Source organism: Anomaloglossus baeobatrachus, chromosome 4 (genome assembly GCF_048569485.1).
Source record: "Anomaloglossus baeobatrachus isolate aAnoBae1 chromosome 4, aAnoBae1.hap1, whole genome shotgun sequence".
Classification (NCBI taxonomy): Eukaryota; Metazoa; Chordata; class Amphibia; order Anura; family Aromobatidae; genus Anomaloglossus; species Anomaloglossus baeobatrachus.
The window spans coordinates 432,274,531-432,301,640 of NC_134356.1; the positions used below are offsets into that span (position 1 = coordinate 432,274,531).

A 27,110-nucleotide genomic window follows, 5' to 3' on the forward strand; every position below is an offset into this window, starting at 1 on the left:
AACATGATTTTCATGCAGGACAATGCTCCACAACATGCAACCAACTACTCCACAGCGTGGCTGGTCAGTAAAGGTCTAAAAGATGAAAAAATAATGACATGGCCCCCTTGTTCACCTGATCTGAACACCATAGAGAACCTGTGGTCCCTCATAAAATGTAGGATCTACAGGGAGGGAAAACAGTACACCTCTTGGAATAGTGTCTGGGAGGCGGTGGTCGCTGCTGCACGCAATGTTGATCGTAAACAGATCAAGCAACTGACAGAATCTATGGATGGTAGGCTGTTGAGTGTCATCATAAAGAAAGGTGGCTATATTGGTCAAGCTGTGCTGGGAACAAAATGGTCATAAGGATGGAGGAGCTTTTAAACTAAGATCTGGAGGAAGGGAGGGTAGTGGAGCAAATAAGGTGGTAGATAGAGACAGTGAGACACTACAGTGAGACACTATGGGTCCAGGGCTGTGGTGTCGGTAGGCTAAACCTGCGACTCAGACTCCTCAATTTCCCTTGCACCGACTCAGACTCCCACATATATTGCTCATATTTAAGTGAAAAAATGTATTGTAGTACAATGTGAACATCAGACATTTAATCATTTTTATGATACAATAATAAAGATATTTAGAGCATAAAATATAGTTATTGGAAAACAACTTTAGAACACAAAAAACTGTAATAAATTGTAAATATGTAATACACTATGTGATTTAGATTACACACACACACTGTTAGTGTTAGTTTACTTAGTGTTAGTGTTATATATATATATATATATATATATATATAACACTAAGTAAACTATGTAAGTGGCAAAAGACTGTTTTCAACAAAAACATACTAAATAACATTTGTGTAGTCTATAAATTGTTGTAAGAAATAGAGTTGCCTCCAACAGATCCTCCTTCATAGGTGACCTCAAATCTGACCTAATAATTTTAAGGCTAGAGAACAACCTCTCTACACTAACTTGGGTTGGAGGCAAAGCTGTAACCACATGGGCAACATCTCTAACAATTTCCGGGTATAAAGGAATTGCCTCATGCACAGTTAGTTTTGATGAACGGTTGAATTTTTCTATTCCTTTGAGAGCAAGTGAAATTTTTTTAAGAAATATGGTCAATCTGCTTGCTATAGGAGACATAGTGAAATCTTTTTCCTTGCAGCAACGCTTTGCCTGCTCCATGTCATCCAAATACTTGTCAAAGTTAAACTCCTCATGTGATGAGGCTGAAGATATGGCGGCAGTAGCACTGTCAGGGCCCAAGTCCTCTTGCACCTGGCAGTCCTGTAGGCCACTCATGCTAACTGCTACCTCAGTCAGAGCTTCTTTTCCTTTAGTAAGCTGTTAATCATCAAGCAGTATACGATGACTTGGGTCCACATAAAACAGCTGCCAGAAGAATTTTATTTTCCAATAGCTGTCTCTCTCTCCGTTTCATTGAAGCAGAAATGCCATCTGCGATTAAACCTCCTTTTTGGGACAGGTAAAATAGCAAGTTCTTTCACTCACTTATGAAAATGCCAGGGGTTAAATCCTCAGCTTGTAATTTTTCAGTCACGGTAAATGCGTGATTAAGCAATTCCTTCAATTCAGCCATCTGTGTTCACTGACCTTCATTTAGGGTTACCTTAGGGTTCGCCATATCTATAAGAAATGGTTTTAGTTCAAGCAATCGCTCAATCAATAAATAAGTTCTGCTCTACCGAGTGGCTTGATCAACAATTGCCCCTTTCCCAGCACGTCTCTTCAAGATGGAATCAATTTTAGGGGTTCTAGCGGCAATAACTAATTTCCTCACTTTTCCAATCAGATTTCCAGCATGTCCCTCTTGCAGACTATCTCTTATTGCCAGCTGCAGCGTGTGCAGAACACAGCGCATGTGATGAATAGGAAAGTGTTTTGAAGCAACTTTAACAAGATCATCTAATCCTAAAGTATCATTTTGCTGTTCTATTGTAATATCTGTTTGTTCCTCAGTTACATGAACTGCGCAGTGGCTCCATCTCGCACATACCGAATCCTAAATTTTCTTCTAGCTGTTGTTCATTACTCTCATTCATCAGTTTAATTGTACTTAACATGTTTGAAGCATTGTCCGCTACAATAGCAAGAACCTGTTCTTTTTTGAGTTTGTAATCGTGCAGAACTTTTTCCACTAAGGCCTGGAGAAACTGGCTGGTGTGATAAGCTTTAATATTTTTTTTACTGCCAGTGTCTTGCTAACAATTTCTTTCTTGTCACAAACATATCGAACATTGATGGCAAAATAATTCAGTGAAATGCAGTGACTCTGGGCACCCAGCAAAGGCAATGGGTGAAAAGATAGGACATTCAGACACAGCGTTTTGTGAGGATCCGTTTTTGTGCTCAAAAACAGATCCTCACAAAGAATGAGCATATGTCAGTTTGTGTGGCGGTTTTCTAATCTGCTTTTGCTATTGAAAGCATTATTTATGAGGTCAAAAGCTTTTCAGGTGATGCGTTTTTTGAAAAAGCTGATCTACTTTTGCAGCTGAAAAACGTATCCTCAAAAATGCAGCAAAAACGCTGTGTGTGAATGTAGCCTTAGATCAGGAATAGAACATTTCATAACTTTCCCAAATTCCTATGAAAAAATATTCATCACATTCTGCATTGCACTACTGTCCCCAATTTATTATATATTTTAGGAGTCTGAGTCGGTGCATTTTATACAGACTCCGACTCCACCAAAATGAGCTCCGACTCAGACTACACAGCCCTGGTTACAATAGCAAGAACCTGTTCTTTTTTGAGTTTGTAATCTTGCAGAACTTTTTCAACTAAGGCCTGGAGAAAGTGGCTGGTGTGATGAGCTTTAGTATCTTATTTCTAAAGATCATTTATTATATGCTAATGAGGCCAGCGATTAGTCACAAGGGCATTTGTTCCCTTGGCTAGTATGCTCACATAGCATGTAAGCACGCTTCTGTGGACTTGATAAACATGATTTATAGTGCGAATAATGTACCTCCTAACCATAACTTAAAGGGAACCTGTCACCACTTTTTTTGGCTATAAGCTACGGCCACCACCACATGCTGTATATAAGAGTCCAGGCCGGGGGTATAACATAAAAAGCACTTTATAATACTTACCTAAGGGTCTCCGTTGTCGCCTCAATCGTCCATCTTCGTCCTCCTCCTTCTCTAGCCGCGGTGCATGACGGGTCTGAAGTCATACACAATCGCCGGCATTCAGGTCCTGAGCATGCGCACTTTGATCTGTTCTGAGCAGGGCAGATCAAAGTATTGTAGTGCGCCTACGCAGGACCGGCGAGTGTGTATGACGTAGACATGTCATGCACCCAGGCTTCAGAAAGAGGACGAAAATCAGTATTTTGTGGAATAACCATGATTTTTTAATCACAGCTTTCATGCGTCTTGGCATGCTTTCCACCAGTCATTCTGCTTCTGGGTGACCTTTTGCTACTCCTGGTGCAAAAATGTAAGCACTTATTCTTTGTTTGATTGCTTGTGACTATCCATCTTCCTCTTGATTACATTCTAGAGGTTTTCAATGGGGTTCAGTTCTGGAGATTGGGCTGGGCATGACAGGGCTTCGAAGTGGTGGTTCATCCACACTTTGATTGACCTAGCTGTGTGGCATGGCACATTGTCCTGTTGGGAAAAAAAAAACAGTCCTCAGAGTTGGGGAAAATGCCTGAGCAGAAGGAAGCAACTGTTTTTCCAGAATAACCTTGTATGCAGCTGGCGACCAGGTGTTGGGCAAAGCTGAAAAATAGACTCATCAGAGAAGATTACCTTACTCCAGTCCTCTATGGTCCAATCCTTATGGTCTTTGGCAAACTTTAGCCTGGCTCTCCTTTGCTTCTCACTGGTGAAAGGATTTTTTCTAGCTTTACATGACTTGAGCCCTACCTCTAGGAGCTGGTTATGAACTGTTCTTGCCGTGCACTTCACCCCAGCTGCCATTTGCCATTCCTTTTGTAGGTCACGGTCATAGCCAGCCCAATCTCCAGAACTGAACGCCATTGAAAACCTCTGGAATGTAATTAAGAGGAAGATGGATAGTCACAAGCCATCAAATAAAGAAGAACTGCTTGAATTTTTGCACCAGGAATGGTATAAGGTCACCCAAAAGCAGTGTGAAAGACTGGTGGAAAGTATACCAAGACGCATGAAAGCTGTGATTAAAAATCATGGTTATTCCACAAAATATTGATTTCTGAACTCTTCCGGAGTTAAAACATTAGTATTGTTGTTTCTAGATGATTATGGACTTGTTTTATTTGCATTATTTGAGGTCTGTAAGTAATGCACTGTTTTGTTATTTTGACCATTTCTAATTTTCAGAAAATAAATACAAAATGTATTGCTTGGAAATTCAGAGACGTCAGTAGTTTATAGAATAAAACAACAATTTACATTTTAGGCAGGGATTAGCAATATGCACCCAGAACGGCTTGTGGTTCTGGGTGCATATTGCACCTGACTGACAGGTCCCTTTAAATTCCCAATTTTAATTGAATCCTGAAATTTATTGGGTGATTCATGGATCAAACACCTGTTGTGCATTTTGCCATTAAGCTCCTTATTAGACAACAGTAAGTTGTGAAAATAGTACTGAAATATTGCACAGGTGGACAAGTGCAGTTTACAGAAGGTCAGATGAAATCCACCTGAAAAGGTTATGGTGTACAGTAGGAACATCCTGAAATGTCACCAGAAAGACAAATATCCAGAACGTTTTGTGAACAGTATGAATTATAAGAATAAGGGCAAGATGTGACACCATATCAACATTATATAGGGACTACACCCTGACAACACTTTTGCATACTGAGAGAACCAAGGGAAAACGTAGTCATGGTCACATGTAAGACCAATGAGTAAAAAGTTAAATCAGCACAACTTCTTTGCAAAAATATAACAAAATGTTTATTTACATAGGTCATATAGCAAAAAAGGGACATATAAATATAGTTCCAACAAATACATAGAACAATGATCAGGCTCATAAGGGTGTCACTGATGATAAGCACGTGGGTCCACCTTCCATATGGGGAGTAAAATCAAAATGACTGATGCCATGACCCAAGGAAAGAAGAGAACGTGGGGCACGTTTTTCTCGGGCTCCACTGACTATTATGGGTGAGTTTATGACGCGGTCTAGATAATAATGCCATCATGTCTTTTACATCTACCCGTTTGTTTTAAATTACTACCGTAGTCCATGACCTGCCCCCAGATGTATCAAGTCCCATATGTATAATTGCAGCCCTGTGTTTTATATGACAATATTCTTTATATAATCCGATATATGATGTACCATGTGCTGCGATATCTTGGTGACTATTGACTTATTATACTGGGGTTTCCTTTGGTCATGGCATCAGTCATTTTGATTTTACTCCCCATATGGAAGGTGGACCCACGTGTTTATCATCAGTGACACCCTTATGAGCCTAATCATTGTTCTATGTATTTGTTGGAACTATATTTATATGTCCCTTTTTTGCTATATTTCAAAAGACTGACCTGCACATCCTACAAGTGTGTATAGGTGCCAGCTGAAAAAAACCTAGCAAATACAAAATGGATACAGCCGCACACTAAATGCCATCAATGTATAAGGGAACTCTGCTACTGCATTACTGCTATATGAAAAAATGAGATTTATAGTTTATGAATTGGCCAATGCATGTAAGCCCGGAAACCAAACGGCAAGGTAAATCTCAATATTCCAGATCCCTAACTAAAATGCCACTATCTAGGTTAAAAACATCCTTGTCTGGGCAGCTAGACTAAAAATCTAACTTGAAATGCCACTATCTGGACTAACCTCCATGTCTGGGCAGCTAGGACTCCTGGTATAAGGATTGTGAACACAGCCTGGTTTATAGGGCAGAGACTGACCTGCACATCCTACAAGTGTGTATAGGTGCCAGCTGAAAAAACCTAGCAAATACAAAATGGATACAGCCGCACACTAAATGCCATCAATGTATAAGGGAACTCTGGTACTGCAAGTTAGATTTTTTGTCTAGCTGCCCAGACAAGGATGTTTTTACCCTAGATAGTGGCATTTTAGTTAGGGACCCGGAATATTGAGATTTACCTTGTCGTTTGGTTTCCGGGCTTACATGCATTGGCCAATTCATAAACTAAAAATCTCATTTTTTCATATAGCAGTAATGCAGTACCAGAGTTCCCTTATACATTGATGGCATTTAGTGTGCGGCTGTATCCATTTTGTATTTGCCTTTTTTGCTATATGACCTATCTAAATAAACATTTTGTTATATTTTTGCAAAGACGTTGTGCTGATTTAACTTTTTACTTATTGGTCTTACATGTGACCATGACTACGCTTTCCCTTGATTCTCTCAGTATGCAAAAATTTTTGTGAACAGTGTAATTATATATATATATATATATATATATATATATATATATATATAAAATATATTATCCCTATTATGTATACCCCTTTCACATGTAACGCGCCATGGAATTGATGGCGCTATAATAATAATAATAATAATACACACACAGATACATACACACATTCAGCTTTATATATTAGATACACACACATTACAATACACGCACACATTGTATATCCACACTTTATACGCTGCAGCATCTTTCACCAGCGCACACCGCCCTGCACATTGCCCTAGGCCCCGGGCACAGGCAGTCTATGGCCGCCCTGCTGCACACGCCATTCGCTCACACAGACGCTTATTTACCAACATTTACTCCATACCTCACTCTCTTCTATCTCCGCCGATGCGACCCGCTGCTGCAGGATTTTCCATTTCCGGGTTTCACATTAATGGCTGCCGGGAATTGTAGTTCTATCAGGCACGACACGTGGGCTGTAGTGGGCGGGAGGCAGAGCACAGCACTGATTACTATGAAGCATGCATGGGGCAGACGTGCCGGGAGAGGGCAGCACAGAGCAGGGCGCTCCAGTTACTAAGACAACAGCAGACCACGGAGGAAAGAGAGACTTCCGGGATGGAGCCTGCGCTCCACCAATCAACATCTAGCTGCAGCTGCCCGCGACAGAACAAGTCATGTGACCGCTTGATATCATGTGACTTCTACGTCAGCGTTCCCTGATCACCTCCATTGTGTAGGTGGCCGTGAGGGGTCAGACAATGCTGGCGGTGGCTGTGCGGAGCGCTGTGCCCAGGAGGCTCGGGCCGGGCTGGGCCTCTGTGGTGATGCTGCGACAGGTCAGACCCGTACAGAAGCACTGCCGCTGCTTCCCCTGCAGACTCCGCGCCTACTACTCTGCAGACAGGGTGCCGGGGCTGTACTAAAAAGAACGCGCATAGAAGTGGTAATGTGGAGGTTCCGAGGAGAGTGTGACGGTGGTGTGAGGGGTCTACAGGCCGTACACTGGGAGGAGGACGGGACCTCTAGTGCCACCTAGTGGAGGACTGCGAGAATGAGCGTGTAAAATCGTGCTATATAGATGGGGAAGTGGAAAAGGAATCACACAGGAGAAATGCGCAGATTATAGAGGAATGCGACCCGAGCAGCCTTTATTAAATAGCGAATGAACCTATAGGATGGGGTCCTAGGTTGTGGGGACCCCCTATCCCCCCTCCGCTTGCCCCGCCGGGGCCCCCCCTGTCCTGTCCGTCCTGCCGGTCCCTACCCCCCTCCGTCTGCCCCGCCGGGGCCCCCCCTGACCTGCCGCCCCCCCCCCCCTCCCCGTCCTGTCGTCCCTGCCGGCCCCCCCCCCCCCGTCCTGTCGTCCCTGCCGGCCCCCCCCCCCCCCGTCCTGTCGTCCCTGCCGGGGCCCCCCCCCCCCCGTCCTGTCGTCCCTGCCGGGCCCCCCCCCCCCGTCCTGTCGTCCCTGCCGGGCCCCCCCCCCCGTCCTGTCGTCCCTGCCGGCCCCCCCCCCCGTCCTGTCGTCCCTGCTGGCCCCCCCCCCCCGTCCTGCCTTCCCAGCCGGCCCCCCCGTCCTGTCATCCCTGACGGCCACCCCCCCCCCCCGTCCTGTCATCCCTGACGGCCCCCCCCCCCCCCCGTCCTGTCGTCCCTGCCGGGGCCCCCCCCCCGTCCTGTCGTCCCTGCCGGGCCCCCCCCCCCGTCCTGTCGTCCCTGCCGGCCCCGTCCTGCCTTCCCAGCCGCCCCCCCCCCCCGTCCTGTCATCCCTGACGGCCACCCCCCCCTCCCGGCCTGTCGTCCCTGCCGGCCCCCCCCTCCCCCCTCCCGGCCTGTCGTCCCTGCTGGGCCCCCCCCCCCCCCCGTCCTGTCGTCCCCGTCCTGTCGTCCCCGTCCTGTCGTCCCCGTCCTGTCGTCCCTGTCCGCCCTGCCGGGCATAGCAGCGGTATTTGCTGCATGATGGCTTTTTTTTTTTTGCTGGACAAGTCGTAATTTTGAGTGGCACCATTCACTTTAGTATATAATGCACTGAAACATGGGGAGAACTGCCAGTGAGCTGATATGGTGAATAAACCATTTCATTTATTTTTCACTGGAGAAAGCGGGGTGATGTCAGTAATTCCCCCCAGGATTCCTGCAGCAATTCCTTTACAGCATAGTCCTGTGGTTATAGAATGGTCTCTCCCTTTTTTTCCTCCATACATAGATGTAAATAGTGCACATATGTGACCCATGTACATCACCTTGTGCTTTGGCTGCTAGTGATCCCCTGCCTTGAATACATGAACATTGCGCTCTGCACACAGGAATAGACTGGTCGGCGATCCGCTGATAGGCCCATTATTACAGTTGTCAGGAGACAGTGCAGGTTTGTATTGATGTCATCTGTAATAATCTACTTCCATTATTAAATACAGACCAGCTCCATATCAAACTATTCCTTCCCCAAAGAGGTGAAAATTGTGGAAGTCGGACCTAGAGATGGATTGCAGAATGAAAAGGTACGTGCCATCTCCGCCTATAATTATTTCTGGCCTATGATGTTATTTGTAGTGATGAGTGAACCCTACTATGCTCGGGTCTCGTTAAGAGCAGTTAATGATCAAATAGGCGCGACTCAAGTACCCGAGTATAATGGAATCAATGGGGAATGCAAGCATTTTTCCATTAGACTTCCCAGAAAAATGCTTGAGTTTCCCATTGACTTCCATTATACTCGGGTAGTCGAGTCGCACCCATCCGAGAGTCCAACAGCTTGTACGAGCCCCCGAGTATGGTAGTGCTCGCTCATCACTAGGTAATCCATAAGGCCTGTCACTCATCTGTAAACTTATACAGTTGTTGTTGGGTATTATTTTGGCAGCCTGTATTTGTAACAATGTTTTAGTATTCTTTAGAACTCTTCTCACGTTTTTCTTGTATATTTTGCAGAATATTGTACCAACTGAAGTAAAAATCCAGTTGATTAACATGTTATCTGCGTCTGGCCTCCAAGCAATAGAAGCTACGAGCTTTGTGTCTCCAAAATGGGTTCCGCAGGTATGTAGATAAATATTCAAGGACACATTATTTATTAGTCCAGGAGTGGAAAGAAAGCGGCAGCTCACTCAGCGTGTGGCAAACATAAATCCTTTATTCTGCTATCGCAGACATAGGCGCAGGAACAGTGGGGAGAGGAGGGGGTACAGGAGACAGACGACAGCCGTTTCGCGCTGTGGGTAGCGCTTTGACAAGTCCAGAGTCCAAGTACATTATTTATTATCCCCATCAGCCTTATTCCTCACTCTATCTAGGTACCTAGATGCTATTGTTACTATTGACTGTGACATCTAAGAGGTTAATTCAGTACCTCTTGGGTGACCAATAGTGTATATTACAGCAGCATTTATCAGGTTTTGCAGGACTATTGGGCACTGTCACCCTGCAAGTCGACCTGCCATATAAAAGTCTTGTTTATGTAAGGCTAGTTTCACACATCTGGTTTGCCGGATGCGGCGCATGCCAGTACAGTTTATACAGTACAATGGCAGCGCCGCAACCTCTGGGTCATATGCTGCGGTCACATGACAGCATGTGACCGGCGCTTGTTGCACTGCCATTGCACTGTATACACTGTACTGGCATGCGCCGGATCCGGCGAAAAGCCCGGATGTATGAAACTAGTTAAGAAATAAGAGCATACGACCCTACATATAGTCACTTAGTGGTATGTAAGTGATTAAACAGATTCTATTAACTAACCCCAATGTACATGCTTTGTCAGGGTTTATGGGCGCCATATAAGTCAAACTGAAAAGCAGTTCTGCTCATCCATACAATACAGTTACTGACATGGAAATAAATGTCAGGATGCAGCTTCCACATGTGATATCAGCGGATCGCTGGGGGACAGAAAAGCAACAGCAGGTTTCTTTTCAAACCAGTCTAAAAAAAAACCAAAACACATATTGAAGAAGTAAGCATGTACTTCTCCAAGGTGTAAAGTCAGCAAGTGGTATTAAAGGGATTCTGTCATAAAGATACAATGGAGAACTGTTCTATGATATTGGATCCTTGTAGAGTTCAGCAAAAGGACTGCAGGCCCATCACCCAGAAGCCTTAACTGTAGACCCTGTCTGCCAGGCTAGAGACCTCCAAAGCTTCACCTACCTGCAGGTATCCCCAGCTCAGCTTCTGTCATCATGACGTTATTGTTGTGATGTGACAGAATGACAGGGATGCCGGTAGGAAGAGGTTTCCAGGGCAAAAGTGTAACACACACAGACTACCAACACGGCTGCTGGACCAGTCTCTTGTGACTCATTTGCTCCATTATAGTTCCTTCTCATCAGTGCATTACCTCCTTGTATCACATGGACAGCCAGTCATCTACAGTAGTTCCTAGGGAAATATAAATAGATGCACCATTAGCAATAAGTCACAGCATTCACAACGGGAAAAGCCAAAAGAGAAACTGGTTCCTTTTAGGTGAAAAAAATAAATTAAGGAAATTGTATGTTTCCTAAGCATCCATAGTTACCTTGAAGTCTCACTCTATTATATTGTAATCTTAAAAGTAGTGGGGGTATGAACCACGGCTGTCTATGCTGCTGGAGCTCTACAGTCAGTATTGGGGGGGTATGAACCACGGCTGTCTATGCTGCTGGAGCTCTACAGTCAGTATTGGGGGGGTATGAACCACGGCTGTCTATGCTGCTGGAGCTCTACAGTCAGTATTGGGGGGGTATGAACCACGGCTGTCTATGCTGCTGGAGCTCTACAGTCAGTAGTGGGGGGGTATGAACCACGGCTGTCTATGCTGCTGGATCTCTGCAGTCAGTAGTGGGGGCATGAAGCATTGTGGTCTGTGCTGCCGGAGCTCTACAGTCAGTAGTAGGGCATAAGGCACTGTTATCTGTGCTGCTGGAGCCCTACAGTCAGTGGGGGCATGAAGCATGGGCGTCTGTGCTGCCGGATCTCTACAGTCAGTAGTCGGAGAATGAAGCACATGTGTCTAGGCTACCGGAGCTCTACAGTCAGTATCGGGGGCATGAAGCACGGCTGTGTGTGCTGCTGGAGCTCTACAGTCAGTAGTGGGGTTTGAATCACGGGTGTCTGTGCTGCCGGAGCTCTACAGTTAGTATTGGGGACATGAAGCATGGCTATATGCTGCCAGAGCTCTACAGTCAGTATTGGGGATTATGACGCATGGGTGTTTACTGACTGTCAAAATCCAGCAGCATAAAAAGGTCATGAAGCACGGCTGTATGTGCTGCTGGAGCTTTACACTCAGTATTGGGGGTATGAAGCACAGGTGTCTGTGCTGCTAGAGCTCTACAGTCAGTATTGGGGGCATAACGCACTCGTGTTTGTGCTGCTGGAGCTCTACAGTCAGTAATGAGGTCATGAAGCACAGTTGTGTGTGCTGGCGGAGCTCTACACTCAGTATTGGGGGTATGAAGCACAGGTGTCTGTGCTGCTAGAGCTCTACAGTCAGTATTGGGGGCATAACACACTCGTGTTTGTGCTGCTGGAGCTCTACAGTCAGTAATGAGGTCATGAAGCACAGTTGTGTGTGCTGGCGGAGCTCTACAGTCAGTGGTGGGGACAAGAAGCACGGGTATCTATGCTGCTGGAGCTCTGCAGTCGGTAGTGGGGGCATGAGGCACGGCTGTCTGCTGCTGGAGCTCTGCAGTCAGTAGTGGGGGTATGAAACATAGCTGTCTGGTGCTGGAGTTCAGAACTTATAGGGACTTTGTTATTCTACTACATTAGAGTTGAGACTTTTAGTAAGTAGTGCTGCATATGAGCTATTATTTCTAGATGGAGATTCACTACAATTGTGCTTACACATTGAATTATACTTAAAGGGACCAAGTACAAGCACTCGGTGCATCTTGGCGGGGCCTAACCTTTAAATGTCACTCTAACTTGCTTGTTTTCAGTCTATCTCCACTCCCTCCTTCTTTGAGTTGAAGCCACTGGCATCATAAAGTCAATGAAGATAGATGGAGAATAAGCAGGTGGGAAGATGAATAGAAATGGCCACATCATGATGCCCCGAGCGCTTGTACTTTGTGTGAAGTCATTCTGTGCCGACAGAGCCTCCTTCATAAATACCCTCTCTTTCTCTCACTTAGATGTCGGATCACATCAATATAATGAATGGAATCAAGAGGTTCCCCAATGTCAGCTATCCTGTGCTGACTCCAAATCTCACAGGATTTCAAAAGGCGGTGAGTTTCTATCAATCTTTGGTTCGTGTCAATTGCTACCATCAGAGTTTAATAACCCTTTAAATTAGATGTGAACATTGGTGGTAATATTTATCATGTTCTAGTATAAATTTTGTTCAGATAAACTACGTAATGGTTAAGTAAGGTCTGTCCACACGAGGAAACAATATGCAGACATTAGAGACATAGTTGAGGAATATCATTCGCTTGGCTGCATATGAAGTTTATCATCATCCTTCTCCTTCAGGTTGAATGTGGTGCCAAAGAAGTAGCCATATTTGGTGCAGCTTCTGAGCTTTTCAGTAAGAAAAATATAAACTGCACCATAGAAGAAAGTTTACAGAGGTTTGAGGCAGTAACAGAGGCGGCTAAAGCAGCAAGGATACCTGTACGAGGGTAAGACTCCATGTTAATATTCAGAAGTGTATAAAGAATCTTATTAAAGGGAGAACCTTTCCGCCCCTGTAATCTATGAATGGAGATATGAGAGTGGTTTTAGCAGTTTGCTCATCACCACTATGACAGTCCCTGGGTGGGCTCCATTCACAAATTACAGACCAACGGAAGCAGCATCAGAGAAATCTATAAAGGTTCTTCATTGTAATGTAAGTGATCTTGTAATGGTCCAGAGCAGGATATTTGTTTAACTAATATTATTTATTCCCTAATATGACATATTATTTTAGCGCCATTTATTCCATTGCACTTTACATGTGAAAAGGGGTACATTTAATAGGGACAAATGCAATAATCAAACTATACAGAGCACAGACAGGTACAGGAGAAGAGAAGACTGTGCCCATGAGGGTTCACAGTCTACAAGGGATGGATGAGGACACCGTAGGTGAAGGTAGAGCAGGTCATGCAGCAGCATAGTGGACTCAGGGTTACGGCAGGTTTTAAGGTTGTCGGAAGAGGTGGGTCTTCAAGTTCCTTTTGAAGCTTGTCAAGGTAGACGAGACTCTGATATGCTGTGGCAGAGCATTCCAGAGTATGGGGGAGGCACGGGAGAAATCTTGGATGTGATTGTGGGAAGAAGAGATGTGAGGAGAGTAGAGAAGGAGATCTTGTGAGGATCGAAGGTTACGTGCAGGTAAGTACTGGGAAACTAGGTCACAGATGTAAGGAGGAGACAGGTTGTGGATGGCTTTGTATGTCATGGTTAGTGTTTTGAATTGAAGTCGTTGGGCAATGTGAAGCCAGTGAAGGGATTGGCAGAAAGTGGGCCTGGTGGATTAGTCGAGCAACATAGTTTAGAATAGATTTAAGGGGTGCAAGACTGTGGAGGGAGGCCACAGAGTAGGGGGTTACAACAGTCCAGGTGGGAGATAATGAGGGCATGTATTAGTGTTGTGGTTTTTTTTGTTTACATAGTCAATGTATTTAAAGGGCACCTGTCGGCAAGAATTTCTACTCTAACCTAATGAAGTGGCTATATAGGTGCTGTTATCCTGATTAAATTGATATCTATCTTGTAGAAAACCGCTCTGCCAGTCCTGACAAATCAGATTTTTGAATTTCTACATGAATTAGCTGTAAGTGCCCTGGGCATGTAAGTGCACTTCTGGGTCTCCACCCTCACTGCTTATTTCCCACCCAGTGCCTCCTATTGCCTATGATTGACATTATTAGTGCAGGCAAAGTCTTCTGCCTTTCCTCGCTGAGAGCTCTCACAAGCACAGTCTCTGCCGGAGGCAACACCAAAATCTTAACTAGTGCTGACACACAGATGAGACCGAACTATGACCAGGCAGCGACTGCAAGAAATCTCAGCCAGGGGAGGCAGAAGAATTCCCTTAAAGAAGGATTGTTCTTAGCTAAAGCGTGTTGTAATTTATTTTTAATTATTTTCAGATATTTTTAATTCCAACCACCCCCTCGCCCATCTCAGCATTGCCATTGGAGACTGAGAGCGCTAGTACGTGGACAGATATTGTCGATTACAGTCAGGAGGGAGATGCCGGGTGGGAAATAAGTAGTGAGGGCCAGAGAGCTGGAAGTCAGAAAAGTACCGTACAAGAAAAGTATAAATTTACTCAGGGTAACAGCACCTATTCAACTATATCATTAGTTTCCTTATGAATTCCTCTTGACAGGCTCCCTTTAAGTACCAGTACATATTGCTATTTCACCGGAAGCTCTGACTTGCACACTGCAGATTTGATCAGTATTTTGCACTATATATTTTCTTTTAAGTTACATTCAAGAGTAGATGCATAGAAGAGAAGCCTAAAACTTGTCTTTATATTGCCCTTGTTTTGGGTTTTAGCCCTTATATTAGCTTCAAAATACTGACCAAATTTGCATTGTGTAGGAGGCCTTACCATTGTATTGGCTTAGATTGCAGCTCTTCAGAGATATTGGTGGAGATTAGTTATGAGTGAGCACTAAAATGCTCTAGTACTCTGTACACAAAATGAGCAGGTCGAACACTCAGGCATGCTAGACTCCAGTATCGAGTATAATGGAAGATCTTCCAGAAAATGCTCAAGGTCCCCTTTGACTTCCATTATACTCAAGTCGCGCCCATCCAAGCCTCCTTCTGCTGGTTATGAGTACCAACCACCCGAGCATGGAAGTGCTCGCTCATCACTAATATAGAATTAGCAACATGGTGCACTTTGGGCTAAAGAACTTGCTCTCATAACTCCACCATATTTAATGTTTCTTCATCGTTCCTATGGGAGACCCAGACCATGGGGTGTATAGCTTCTGCCTCCGGAGGACACACAAAGTACTACACTAAAAAGTGTAGCCCCTCCCTCCGAGCATATACACCCCCTGGATAACCAAATATTGCCAGTTTAATGCTTTGTGTTCAGGAGGCACACATCCACACATGCAATCTCAACTGATTTTTGATTTTAAAGAATTTGAAGAAAAGCGGGTCCAAGCCTGGACTCCCGGCATGTCCCTTCTCACCCCACTGTGTCGGCGGTGTTGTTAAGGTTGATTTCAGGGCTGGAGCCTTACATGCCGCGCTCCTTCACCATCCCTCGGGCTCTGGCTTGAAGTGGGAGCCAGCACGGTTCTCACTGCCTTGCAGGAGACCGGTCTCCATCCGCAGCCCTTTCAGGATCCTGCCGGACGGAGCACTCATCCCTCAGGGACCTGGCCCTGCGTCTCACAAGCTAAGTATTTGAGACGTTATTGTCGGGGGGTCCCTTGCACTTTATTGTTGGGGAGAGTGTGTTATTTAACTTTTGTGACATTTCCAGCCGGTTCTCTGGTTTTCACCTGAGAACCGCGCCGAGGGTGCCTGCGCGCCGGCTGCATTGTAAAATTTAAGCCCCGGCTTCGCCTGAGGCCTAGTTTCGTTTTCACTGCCCCTGCATGTCAGTCATGCAGAGGGACAGTGCGGCTCCGCCCACCGGCCGTTCGGCACAGGGGAGGACACTCCTCTCTGAGGAGATGTTTCCCTCCCCTGTATATCTCCTTGGCCCTCCAGATCCCGCTCTTTGACTAGGCCCCGCCCCCTCTCCTCGCTCCGGCGCCATTTTATCAGCGTTCTCACACCGATCGGCGCTGGCTGCAGCATCTCTGCTAATCTGTCTGGGGGTCCGAGCTGTGGGATCCGGAGGGCACACAAACGGTCTGGTAAGCCACAACCTCCGGTTGTGGACCTTCTTATACACTCTCTGGGGGTCATTCTGGCTCAGAGCCCCCACCTCAGCAGCATGTCTCACACTAGGAGCAAGGCTGCAAGGCTGTACTCAATATGCACTGCATGTAAGCTCGTACTGCCTGAACCGAGCACTTATCCACATTGTGATGCCTGCTCTAACATGGTGGTGCCTCAGCCTGGAGTCTCCCCAGTTGTCCCTCCGGCTGCTCCGGCCCCGGTGGCTGAACCCCCGGCTTGGGTAGAATCCTTCTCTAAGTCTATCTCCCAGTCCTTTGCCGACTCCATTGGAGAGTTGTCCCGGACTCTGCTGAGCATGCATCAGCCCCCTTCTCAGGGCGCCTCTGCTGCTACGGCTCGCTCTGCAGAGCTCACAGAGGATTCTTCACCTGCTCCCAGACCCCGTCCTCCTAAAAGGAGACGCAGGGACCCCTCTCCTTCCTCGTCCCGCGGCTCTGATTCACGAGCTGACTCGCAGGACGAGGAGGATGTCTTTACTGGGGGCTCGGACGCTACCTCCATGTGCCCCATTGATCTGACCGAGGGTGACGCAGATGTTAGTGATTTGATTGCGTCCATTAATTCTGTACTGGACCTCAATCCACCAGTATCAGAGGAGCAACCCTCTCTGGCAGAAAAACACCAGTTTACCTTGCCTAAGAGAACAAGGAGTGTGTTCTTTAACCACTCCAGTTTTCAGGCCACTGTGACCAAGCCCAGGGCCTGTCCTGACAAACGCTTCCCAAAGCGTGGTTCTGATGACCGTTTTCCTTTTCCACCAGAGGTGGTCAAGGAGTGGGCTCACTCACCAAAGGTAGACCCTCCGGTGTCTAGACTCTCAGCCCAGACAGTTGTATCAGTGGCTGATGGCACCTCACTTAAGGATCCCACTGACCGCCAGGTTGACCTTCTGGCCAAATCTGTATATGAGGCGGCAGGGGCCTCGTTCTCCCCATCTTTTGCAGCAGTGTGGGCTCTCAAGGCCATCTCTGCTTCTCTGGAGGAGATGCATTCCCTCACTAGGGACTCTATGCCTGAAATGGTTGCCTTAACTTCCCAGGCTTCAGCCTTTTCATCCTACGCCATGTCTGCCATGCTGGAGGCTTCTCACCGCACTGGGGTGGCTTCGGCTAATTCCCTCGCTATCCGCAGGATCTTGTGGCTTCGAGAGTGGAAGGCAGACGCTTCTTCAAAGAAGTTCCTTGCTGGGCTCCCATTTGCTGGGTCCAGGCTGTTCGGTGAACAACTGGATGAGATTATTAAGGAAGCTACTGGCGGGAAGAGTACTTCCTTGCCACAGACTAAAACCAGGAAACCTGTCCAGGGCAGGAACCAGTCGAGGTTTCGTTCCTTTCGTTCCTCTAACTGGTCGTCCTCTAAGCCCTCGGCCTCGTCCACTAACTCAGCCAAGGACCAGAAGCCCAACTGGCGCACGAAGCCGCGTCCTCAGAAGTCCGCAGGAGCTGCTGCCACCAAGGCAGCCTCCTCTTGACTATCTGGCTGAGCCAGCAACGTCCTTGGACGGTGGCAGGCTCTCCCACTTTGGCGACGTGTGGTTTCAACACGTCTCCGATCAGTGGGTGCGGGATATCATCTCCCACGGCTACAGGATAGAATTCTCTTCCAGCCCGCCAAACAGATTTTTTCTGTCAACTCCCCCCTGCTCCAAGGCCACCGCCTTCTCTCAGGCTGTGGCATCCTTGCAGGCCAACGGAGTAATTGTACCGGTTCCCGCCCGGGAACGGTTCAGAGGTTTCTACTCAAATCTCTTCCTAGTCCCCAAAAAGGACGGTTCCTTCCGGCCCATCCTGGATCTCAAGCTTCTCAACAAGCATGTTCAGGTGCGGCATTTTCGCATGGAGTCTCTGCGATCAGTCATTGCCTCAATGACCCAAGGAGATTTCCTGGCATCCATCGACATCAGAGATGCCTATCTGCATGTGCCAATTGCAGTTTCACACCAGCGTTGGCTACGTTTTGCAATCGGAGAGGAACATTTCCAATTCGTGGCTCTCCCCGTCGGGTTAGCCACGGCCCCTCGAGTATTCACCAAGGTCATGGCAGCAGTGATTGCGGTTCTGCACCTCCAGGGGTTGGCAGTGATTCCTTACCTGGACGACCTTCTAGTCAAGGCTTCATCCAGTGCAGACTGTCAGCGGAGTGTCTCGCTCACTCTCGCCACTCTTGTTCAATTCGGGTGGCTTGTCAATCTGCCCAAGTCCACTCTGACTCCGACCCAGAAACTCACGTACCTAGGGATGCAATTCGAGACTCTGCCGGCACTTGTCAAGCTGCCCTTAGTCAAACAGCAGTCCCTCCATCTGGCGGTGTGCTCTCTGCTGAGGCCCCGCCGTCATTCCATCAGGCACCTAATGCAGGTGCTGGGTCAGATGGTGGCGTCAATGGAAGCGGTTCCCTTTGCCCAGTTCCATCTGCGTCCTCTGCAGCTGGACATTCTCCGCTGTTGGGACAAGCGGACTTCTTCCTTGCACAGGTTGGTGGCTCTGTCGCCACAGACCAGGGGCTCTCTTCAGTGGTGGCTTCGGCCCCTCTCTCTGTCTCAGGGACGCTCCTTCCTGGCCCCGTCCTGGGTTATCCTCACCACGGATGCCAGTCTATCCGGCTGGGGAGCAGTATATCTCCACCACCGAGCACAGGGCACTTGGACTCCGTCCAAATCAGCCCTCTCGATCAATGTGCTGGAAATCAGAGCTGTGCTCCTAGCTCTCGTAGCCTTTCACCACCTGTTGGCGGGCAAGCACATTCGAGTCCAGTCAGACAGCGCGACAGCAGTTGCCTACATCAATCACCAGGGCGGGACTCGCAGCCGCCTGGCAATGTTGGAGGTTCAACGCATCCTTCAGTGGACGGAGGACTCCAAGTCCACCATATCCGCAGTCCACATCCCAGGCATAGAAAACTGGGAGGCAGATTATCTCAGCCGTCAAACCGTGGACAGTGGCGAGTGGGCTCTGCATCCGGCAGTGTTTCGGTCAATCTGCCGCAAGTGGGGCACTCCGGAAGTGGATCTAATGGCATCCCGGCACAACAACAAGGTCCCGGTTTACGTGGCTCGCTCCCACGATCCTCAGGCCTTTGCAGCGGACGCGCTGGTTCAAGATTGGTCCCAGTTTCGTCTGTCTTACGTGTTTCCCCCTCTAGCTCTCTTGCCCAGAGTCCTGCGCAAGATCAGAATGGAGGGCCGTCGGGTCATCCTCATTGCTCCAGACTGGCCCAGGCGAGCCTGGTGCCCAGACCTGCTCCATCTGTCCGCAGAGGTGCCGTGGCATCTCCCGGACCGCCCAGACCTTCTCTCACAAGTTCCGTTTTTCCGCCAGAATTCTGCGGCTCTCAGATTGACGGCGTGGCTCTTGAGTCCTGGATCTTGACAACTTCTGGCATTCCTCCTGAAGTCATCTCCACTATGACTCGGGCTCGGAAGTCTTCCTCGGCAAAAATTTATCACAGGACTTGGAGAATTTTCCTGTCCTGGTGTCGTTCTTCCGGCCATGCCCCTTGGCCTTTTTCCTTGCCGACCATCCTGTCCTTTCTACAGTCCGGTCTGCAGCTAGGACTATCCCTCAATTCCCTCAAGGGACAGGTCTCGGCTCTGTCAGTGTTGTTCCAGCGGCGTATCGCCCGGCTGGCTCAGGTGCGCACCTTTATGCAGGGCGCATCTCACATCATTCCGCCTTACCGGCGGCCTTTGGATCCCTGGGACCTTAATCTGGTCCTCACGGCCTTGCAGAAACCCCCCTTTGAGCCTCTTAGGGAGGTTTCTTTGTTTCGTCTTTCACAGAAAGTCGTCTTTCTAGTGGCCATAACTTCCCTCAGGAGAGTCTCTGATTTAGCTGCGCTCTCTTCGGAGTCACCTTTTTTGTTTTTTCATCAAGACAAGGTGGTTCTCCGTCCGACTCCGGACTTTCTCCCTAAGGTGGTATCTCCTTTCCACCTTAACCAGGACATTTCATTGCCTTCCTTTTGTCCGGCTCCTGTTCATCGCTTTGAAAAAGCGTTGCATACTTTAGATCTGGTGCGGGCGCTCCGGATCTATGTGTCACGCACCGCTGTTCTTAGGCGGTGCACCTCTCTTTTCTTCAGCGCTCTATTGGGAGACCCAGACGATTGGGGTATAGCTACTGCCTCCGGAGGCCACACAAAGCACTACACTAAAAAGTGCAAGGCCCCTCCCCTTCTGGCTATACCCCCCCGTGGTATCACGGGTTCTCCAGTTTTCAAGCTTTGTGCGAAGGAGGTCAGACATCCATGCATAGCTCCACAGATTTTAATCAGCAGTAGCTGCTGACTATTTCGGATGGAAGAAAAGAGGGCCCATATAGGGCCCCCAGCATGCTCCCTTCTCACCCGTTGATGGTGTTGTAAGGTTGAGGTACCTATTGCTGGTACGGAGGCTGGAGCCCACATGCTGCTTTCCTTCCACATCCCCCTGGGGGGCTCTGAGGAAGTGGGATCCTGCCGGCCTCAAAGCTCTGACGCCGGGCTCCATCCACAGACCCATTTGAACCTGCTGGATACGGAGCTGGAGTACCGTTCAGGGACATGGCCCTGCACCATTACAGGTACTCTGTGTCCCCGTACACACAGGCACAGCACACTCCAGACTTGCTGGGTGTGCTAGTGCGCCGGGGACAGTAAAGGGTTACAGTCACTGCAGCTTGGCTGAGTGACTTTGTGTATTGGGAACTACCGCGCCGGACGCTCCGGGAGCGGCGGCGCGGCTGGGACTTGTAGTTCGCCGGGGACTGGGCGCCGACCGCGCTTTTACGGCGGCGGCGCTTATAAATCCAGTCCCCGGCTTCTGCGGCCTAGTGCCGCTTCGTTCCCGCCCCCTCCCTGTCACTCAGGGAAGGGGACAGACGCTGAGCAATCAGCAGCGCCGAGGGCTGGAGCCTTATTTACATGCTCCAGCCCTCTCACTGCACACTGTCGGACGCCGGATTCCCGCTCTGACTTGGGGCACGCCCACGGCCCGCCCCTCCTCACACGAGCTGGGGAAGACGCCGGCAGCCATTACTGCAGTCCGAGCTCGGACTTTCGGCAACCAGGCAGGACGGTGGCGACCATACACCCGCTTATAGGCGGGCGGTAAGCGGCACACATAGTGCTGACCCCAATATATACTGCAGTGTGTACATGTGTATTTTAACTGCATAGGTCGCTATATGCCCGCTTGGAGAGCGACACATCAGCAGCAGGAAAGCAGGTGTGCTAAGGCACAGGCTTTCTAGGCTGCTTGTATTGCACGTACTGAAGTGTTCATTTGTGTTTATGCTTGTATGCTATACACTGCACTGTACAGTCGCTAGTCTTAGCTATATTCTCCTGGAATGGCTAGACTACAGCAGCAGAAAACCAAGGGTGCTGGGGCACAGGTTTTTGTTTTTTTTTTTTTCTATGCTGCTTGTATTGCATGGGCTGCAGTGTGCATTTGTACTTGTGCTTGTATGCTATACATTGCACTGTATGGTCACTCTTCTGGGCTATATTCCCCTAGATGACTAGTCTACAGCAGCAGAAGAGCAGAGGTGCCAGGGCACCGGCTTCTATGCTGCTTGTATTGCTTGTGCTGCAGTGTTCATTTGTACTTTATGCTTGTATGCTATACATTGCACTGTACGGTCACCAATCTTGGCTATATACTTCTAGATGGCTAGTCGGCAGCGGCAAAAAAGCAAAACAGATTTTCAGTGCTGTTTTTACTACATGGGATGCTGTTCATGACACCGTCCCATTGTGTGCATGCTCCCCTGTAGCACTTCGTCTGCCGGGGTCTCTAGCACTTCGTCTGCCGGGGTCTCTACTAGTCGTGGCCAAAGAAACCACCTGTCATCCCTGTCCAAGGACAGGGACGGAGTTGCAGTTTCGACAGATATATTGTCATAAGATAGAGACTTGCAGTCCAGACAGGCCATGGGCAATCTTCCTGACCAACCTCATTTGGAACGGGGGGGTCCCAGGAGGACTCTCTGTATGATAAGGCAGCTCTCCAGGACTTTGATCCTGACATCGCTATCAATCCGGATACACCGGATGGTAACGCCATACGGAATGATCCTATAGCGTCCATCAATGGAAGGTTGGATCTTTCTCCCTCAGCTCCCCCAGTGGAGGAGTCAGCTTCACAGCAGGAGAAGTCCCTTTTCAGTATCTCAAACGGATATTGAGTATTTTTCTGGCCACGCTGACTTCAGAGAAGCAGTCCAGAAACACCACGCTTACCAGATAAGCGTCTTCTCCAAACGTTTTTAAGATACACGTTATCCCTTTTCCCCTGACGTGGTCAAGCGCTGGACCCAGGGTCCAAAGGTGGATTCTCCAATCTCCAGGCTTGCGTCTAGAGCCATAGTTGCACTGGAGATGGGGCTTCACTTAAAGATGCCATTCACAGACAGATGGACTCTGGTTGAAATCTGTCTAGGAGGCTATCGGCGTGTCGGTTGCTCCGGCATTCACAGCCGTACACTGCGACTTACCCTATTAATGCTGTCCTAAAAGTACAGTCGAGGTTTCGGTCCTTCCCAAGCTCGGGCAGGTCCCAATTGTCCTCGTGCAAAAGGGCTACAAAACCTCAGACGGGCTCAGATTCCGGCCGGGCTCAATCACGCCCAAGTAAGGCAGCCGGAGGAACCGCTACCAAGGCGGTCTCCTCATGACTCTCAGCTCTCTCTCTCTCTCCGCATCCGCGGTTGATGGCAGACTCCCCCGCCTTTGGCGACATTTAGCTGCCACAGGTCACAGACCGGTGGGTGACGGACATTGTGCTCACGTGCACAGGACAGTGTTCTGTTCTCGTCCTCCGACTCCATTCTTCAGAACGGCCCCACCTCCCCACCGAGCAGATGCCCTGCTGCAGGCGGTGGACGCTCTAAGAGCAGAAGGAGTGGTGATCCCTGTCCCCCCTCAGGAACGAGGGCGAGGGTTTGTACTCCAATCTCTTTGTGGCTCCAAAAAAGGACGGCTCCTTCCGTCCTGTTCTGGACCTAAAACTGCTCAATAAGCATGCGAACGCCAGGCGGTTCCGGATGGAATCCCTCCGATCCGTCATTACCTCAATGTCTCGAGGAGACTTCCTTGCCTCAACAGACATCAAAGATGCCTATCTCCACGTGCCAATTGCTACGGAGCACCAACGTTTTCTACGTTTTGTGATAGGAGACGACCATCTTCAGTTCGTAGCTCTGCCATTCGGTCTGGCGACAGCCCCACGGGTGTTCACCAAGGTCATGGCAGCAGTGGTAGCAGTCTTGCACTCTCAGGGACACCCGGTGATCCCTTACTTGGACGATCTACTCGTCAAAGCACCCTCCCTCGAGGCATGACAACGCAGCCTGAATGTTACGCTGGAGACTCTCCAGACTTTCGGGTGGATCATCAATTTGGCAAGGTCAAATCGGTCACCGACTCAATCACTAACGTATCTCGGCATGGAGTTCACACTCTATCAGCGATAGTGAAGCTTCCGCTGAACAAGCAGCGTTCACTGCAAACAGAGGTGCAGTCTCTCCTTCAAGGCCAGTCGCACCCCTTAAGGCGCCTCATGCACTTCCTAGGGAAGATGGTGGCAGCCATGGAGGCAGTTCCCTTTGCGCAGTTTCATCTGCGCCAACTGCAAGGGGACATTCTCCGCCAATGGGACGGGCAGTCAACCTCCCTGGACAGGAAAGTCTCCCTTTCCCAGACGGCCAAGGACTCTCTGCAATGGTGGCTTATTCCCACCTCATTGTCACAGTGAAGATCCTTCCTACCCCCATCCTGGGCAGGGGTCACGACAGATACGAGTCTGTCAGGGTGGGGAGCAGTTTGTCTCCGCCACAGGGCTCAGGGGACGTGGACTCAGCAGGAGTCCACCCTTCAGATCAATGTTCTGGAAATCGGGGCAGGGTATCTTACCCTACTAGCTTTCCAGCAGTGGCTAGAAAGAGAGCAGATCCGAATCCAGTCGGACAACTCCACAGCGGTGGCATACATCAACCACCAAGGAGGGACGCGCAGTCGGCAAGCCTTCCAGGAAGTCCGGCGAATCCTCATGTGGGTGGAGGACACAGCATCCACCATATCCGCAGTTCACATCCCGGGCGTAGAAAACTGGGAAGCAGACTTCCTCAGTCGCCAGGGTATGGACGCAGGGGAATGGTCCCTTCACCCGGACGTGTTTCAGGAAATCTGTCGCCGCTGGGGGGTGCCGGACGTCGACCTAATGGCGTCTCGGCACAACAACAAGGTCCCGGCATTTATGGCACGATCGCGCGATCACAGAGCTCTGGCGGCAGACGCCTTAGTGCAAGATTGGTCGCAGTTCCGGCTCACATATGTGTTTCCACCTCTGGCACTCTTGCCCAGAGTACTGCGCAAAAAATCAGATCCGATTGCAGCCGCGTCATACTCGTCGCCCCAGACTGGCCGAGGAGATCGTGGTACCCGGATCTGTGGCATCTCACGGTCGGCCGACCGTGGTCACTACCAGGCTGGCCAGACTTACTGTCCCAAGGGCCGTTTTTCCATCGGAATTCTGCGGCCCTGAACCTGACTGTGTGGCCATTGAGTCCTGGATCCTGGCGTCTTCAGGATTATCCCAAGGGGTCGTTGCCACCATGAAACAGGCTAGGAAGTCCACCTCTGCTAAGATCTACCACAGAACGTGGAAGATTTTCTTAACCTGGTGCTCGGCTCAGGGAGTGTCTCCCTGGCCATTTGCATTGCCTACTTTTCTTTCCTTCCTGCAATCGGGGTTAGAAAAGGGCTTGTCGCTCGGCTTCCTTAAGGGGGAAGTCTCGGCACTATCCGTGTTTTTTCAGAAGCGTCTAGCACGTCTTTCTAAGGTGCGCACGTTCCTACAGGGGGTCTGTCATATCGTACCCCCGTACAAGCGACCGTTAGATCCATGGGATCTCAACAGGGTATTAGTTGCTCTCCAGAAGCCGCCTTTCGAGCCTCTGAAGGAAGTTTCCTTTCTCGCCTGTCACAGAAGGTGGCGTTTCTCGTTGCGATCACATCGCTTCGGCGAGTGTCTGAGCTGGCAGCTCTGTCATCCAAGGCTCCCTTCCTGGTGTTCCACCAGGACAAGGTAGTGCTGCGCCCCATTCCGGAGTTTCTCCCTAAGGTCGTATCCTCATTTCATCTTAATCAGGATATATCCTTGCCTTCCTTTTGTCCTCATCCGGTTCACCGGTATGAAAAGGACTTACGTTTGTTAGATCTGGTGAGAGCACTCAGACTCTACATTTCCCGCACGGCGCCCATGCGCCGTTCCGATGCACTTTTTGTCCTTGTCGCTGGTCCGCGCAAGGGGTTGCAGGCTTCTAAAGCCACCCTGGCTCGATGGATCAAAGAACCAATTCTAGAGGCCTACCGTTCTGCGGGGCTTCCGGTTCCTTCAGGGCTAAAAGCCCACTCAACCAGAGCCGTGGGTGCGTCCTGGGCATTACGACACCAGGCTTCGGCTCAACAAGTGTACCAGGCAGCTACCTGGTCCAGTCTGCACACTTTCACCAAGCATTATCAGGTGCATACCTATGCTTCGGCGGATGCCAGCTTAGGTAGAAGAGTCCTGCAGGCGGCAGTGACACCCCCGTAGGGGAGGGCTGTTTTGCAGCCCTAACATGAGGTATTTCTTTACCCACCCAGGGACAGCTTTTGGACGTCCCAATCGTCTGGGTCTCCCAATAGAGCGCTGAAGAAGAAGGGAATTTTGTTACTTACCGTAAATTCCTTTTCTTCTAGCTCTTATTGGGAGACCCAGCACCCGCCCTGTTGTCCTTCGGGATGTTTTTGTTGTTTGCGGGTACACATGTTGTTCATGTTGAACGGTTTTTCAGTTCTCCGATGTTACTCGGAGTTAATTTGTTTAAACCAGTTATTGGCTTTCCTCCTTCTTGCTTTGGCACTAAAACTGGAGAACCCTTGATACCACGGGGGGGTATAGCCAGAAGGGGAGGGGCCTTGCACTTTTTAGTGTAGTGCTTTGTGTGGCCTCCGGAGGCAGTAGCTATACCCCAATCGTCTGGGTCTCCCAATAAGAGCTAGAAGAAAAGGAATTTACGGTAAGTAACAAAATTCCCTTCTTTGTGCTGACCACAGGTCGGCGTAAGGGCCTCTCGGCTTCTAAACCGACCCTGGCTCGTTGGATTAGGTCGGCCATTTCTGATGCCTACCAGTGTACTCAAGTGCCTCCCCCGCCGGGGATCAAGGCACACTCGACCAGAGCTGTCGGTGCCTCTTGGGCTTTTAGGCACCAGGCTACGGCTCAGCAGGTCTGTCAGGCTGCCACTTGGTCTAGTCTGCACACCTTTTCGAAGCACTACCAAGTGCATGCTCATGCTTCGGCAGATGCGACCTTGGGCAGACGCATCCTTCAGGCGGCTGTCGCCCATTTGTGAAGTTAGGTTTCGCCTACTTCTCAGTTTCTGTTTATTTCCCACCCATGGACTGCTTTGAGACGTCCCATGGTCTGGGTCTCCCATAGGAACGATGAAGAAAAAGAGAATTTTGTTTACTTACCGTAAATTCTTTTTCTTATAGTTCCGTATTGGGAGACCCAGCACCCTCCCTGTTGCCTGTTGGCAGTTTCTTGTTCCGCGTGTTATCACCGGCTGTTGTTGTAGACAGAGGCTCCGGTTGTTCCGGTTGTTTTGCTCTATCTCTACTTGTGGGTGGCTATTCTCCTTCAGCTTTTGCACTAAACTGGCTATATTTGGTTATCCAGGGGGTGTATATGCTCGGAGGGAGGAGCTACACTTTTTAGTGTAGTACTTTGTGTGTCCTCCGGAGGCAGAAGCTATACACCCCATGGTCTGGGTCTCCCATTACGGAACTATAAGAAAAAGAATTTACGGTAAGTAAACAAAATTCTCTTTTTTTTTGAGCA

At 48.9% G+C, this 27,110-nt stretch overlaps 2 protein-coding genes across 3 annotated transcripts in view; one reads left to right on the forward strand and one right to left on the reverse strand.

Annotated features, from left to right (window-relative positions):
• The window catches only part of LOC142303762 (uncharacterized), a 53,992-nt gene extending 47,092 nt beyond the window's left edge, over positions 1-6,900 (reverse strand). For both annotated transcript variants that reach the window (XM_075345456.1, XM_075345457.1), the window contains exon 1: positions 6,753-6,900. The gene's annotated coding sequence lies outside the window, so the exon portion shown is untranslated. The remainder of the gene's footprint in view (positions 1-6,752) is intronic.
• A 172-nt stretch (positions 6,901-7,072) lies between these two features.
• The window catches only part of HMGCL (3-hydroxy-3-methylglutaryl-CoA lyase), a 30,021-nt gene continuing 9,983 nt past the window's right edge, over positions 7,073-27,110 (forward strand). The window contains exons 1-5 of the mRNA XM_075345458.1: positions 7,073-7,227; positions 8,806-8,889; positions 9,320-9,427; positions 12,508-12,603; positions 12,851-12,999. Of these exons, the coding sequence (XP_075201573.1) occupies positions 7,150-7,227; positions 8,806-8,889; positions 9,320-9,427; positions 12,508-12,603; positions 12,851-12,999 (515 nt within the window). The 5' untranslated portion in view covers positions 7,073-7,149. The remainder of the gene's footprint in view (positions 7,228-8,805; positions 8,890-9,319; positions 9,428-12,507; positions 12,604-12,850; positions 13,000-27,110) is intronic.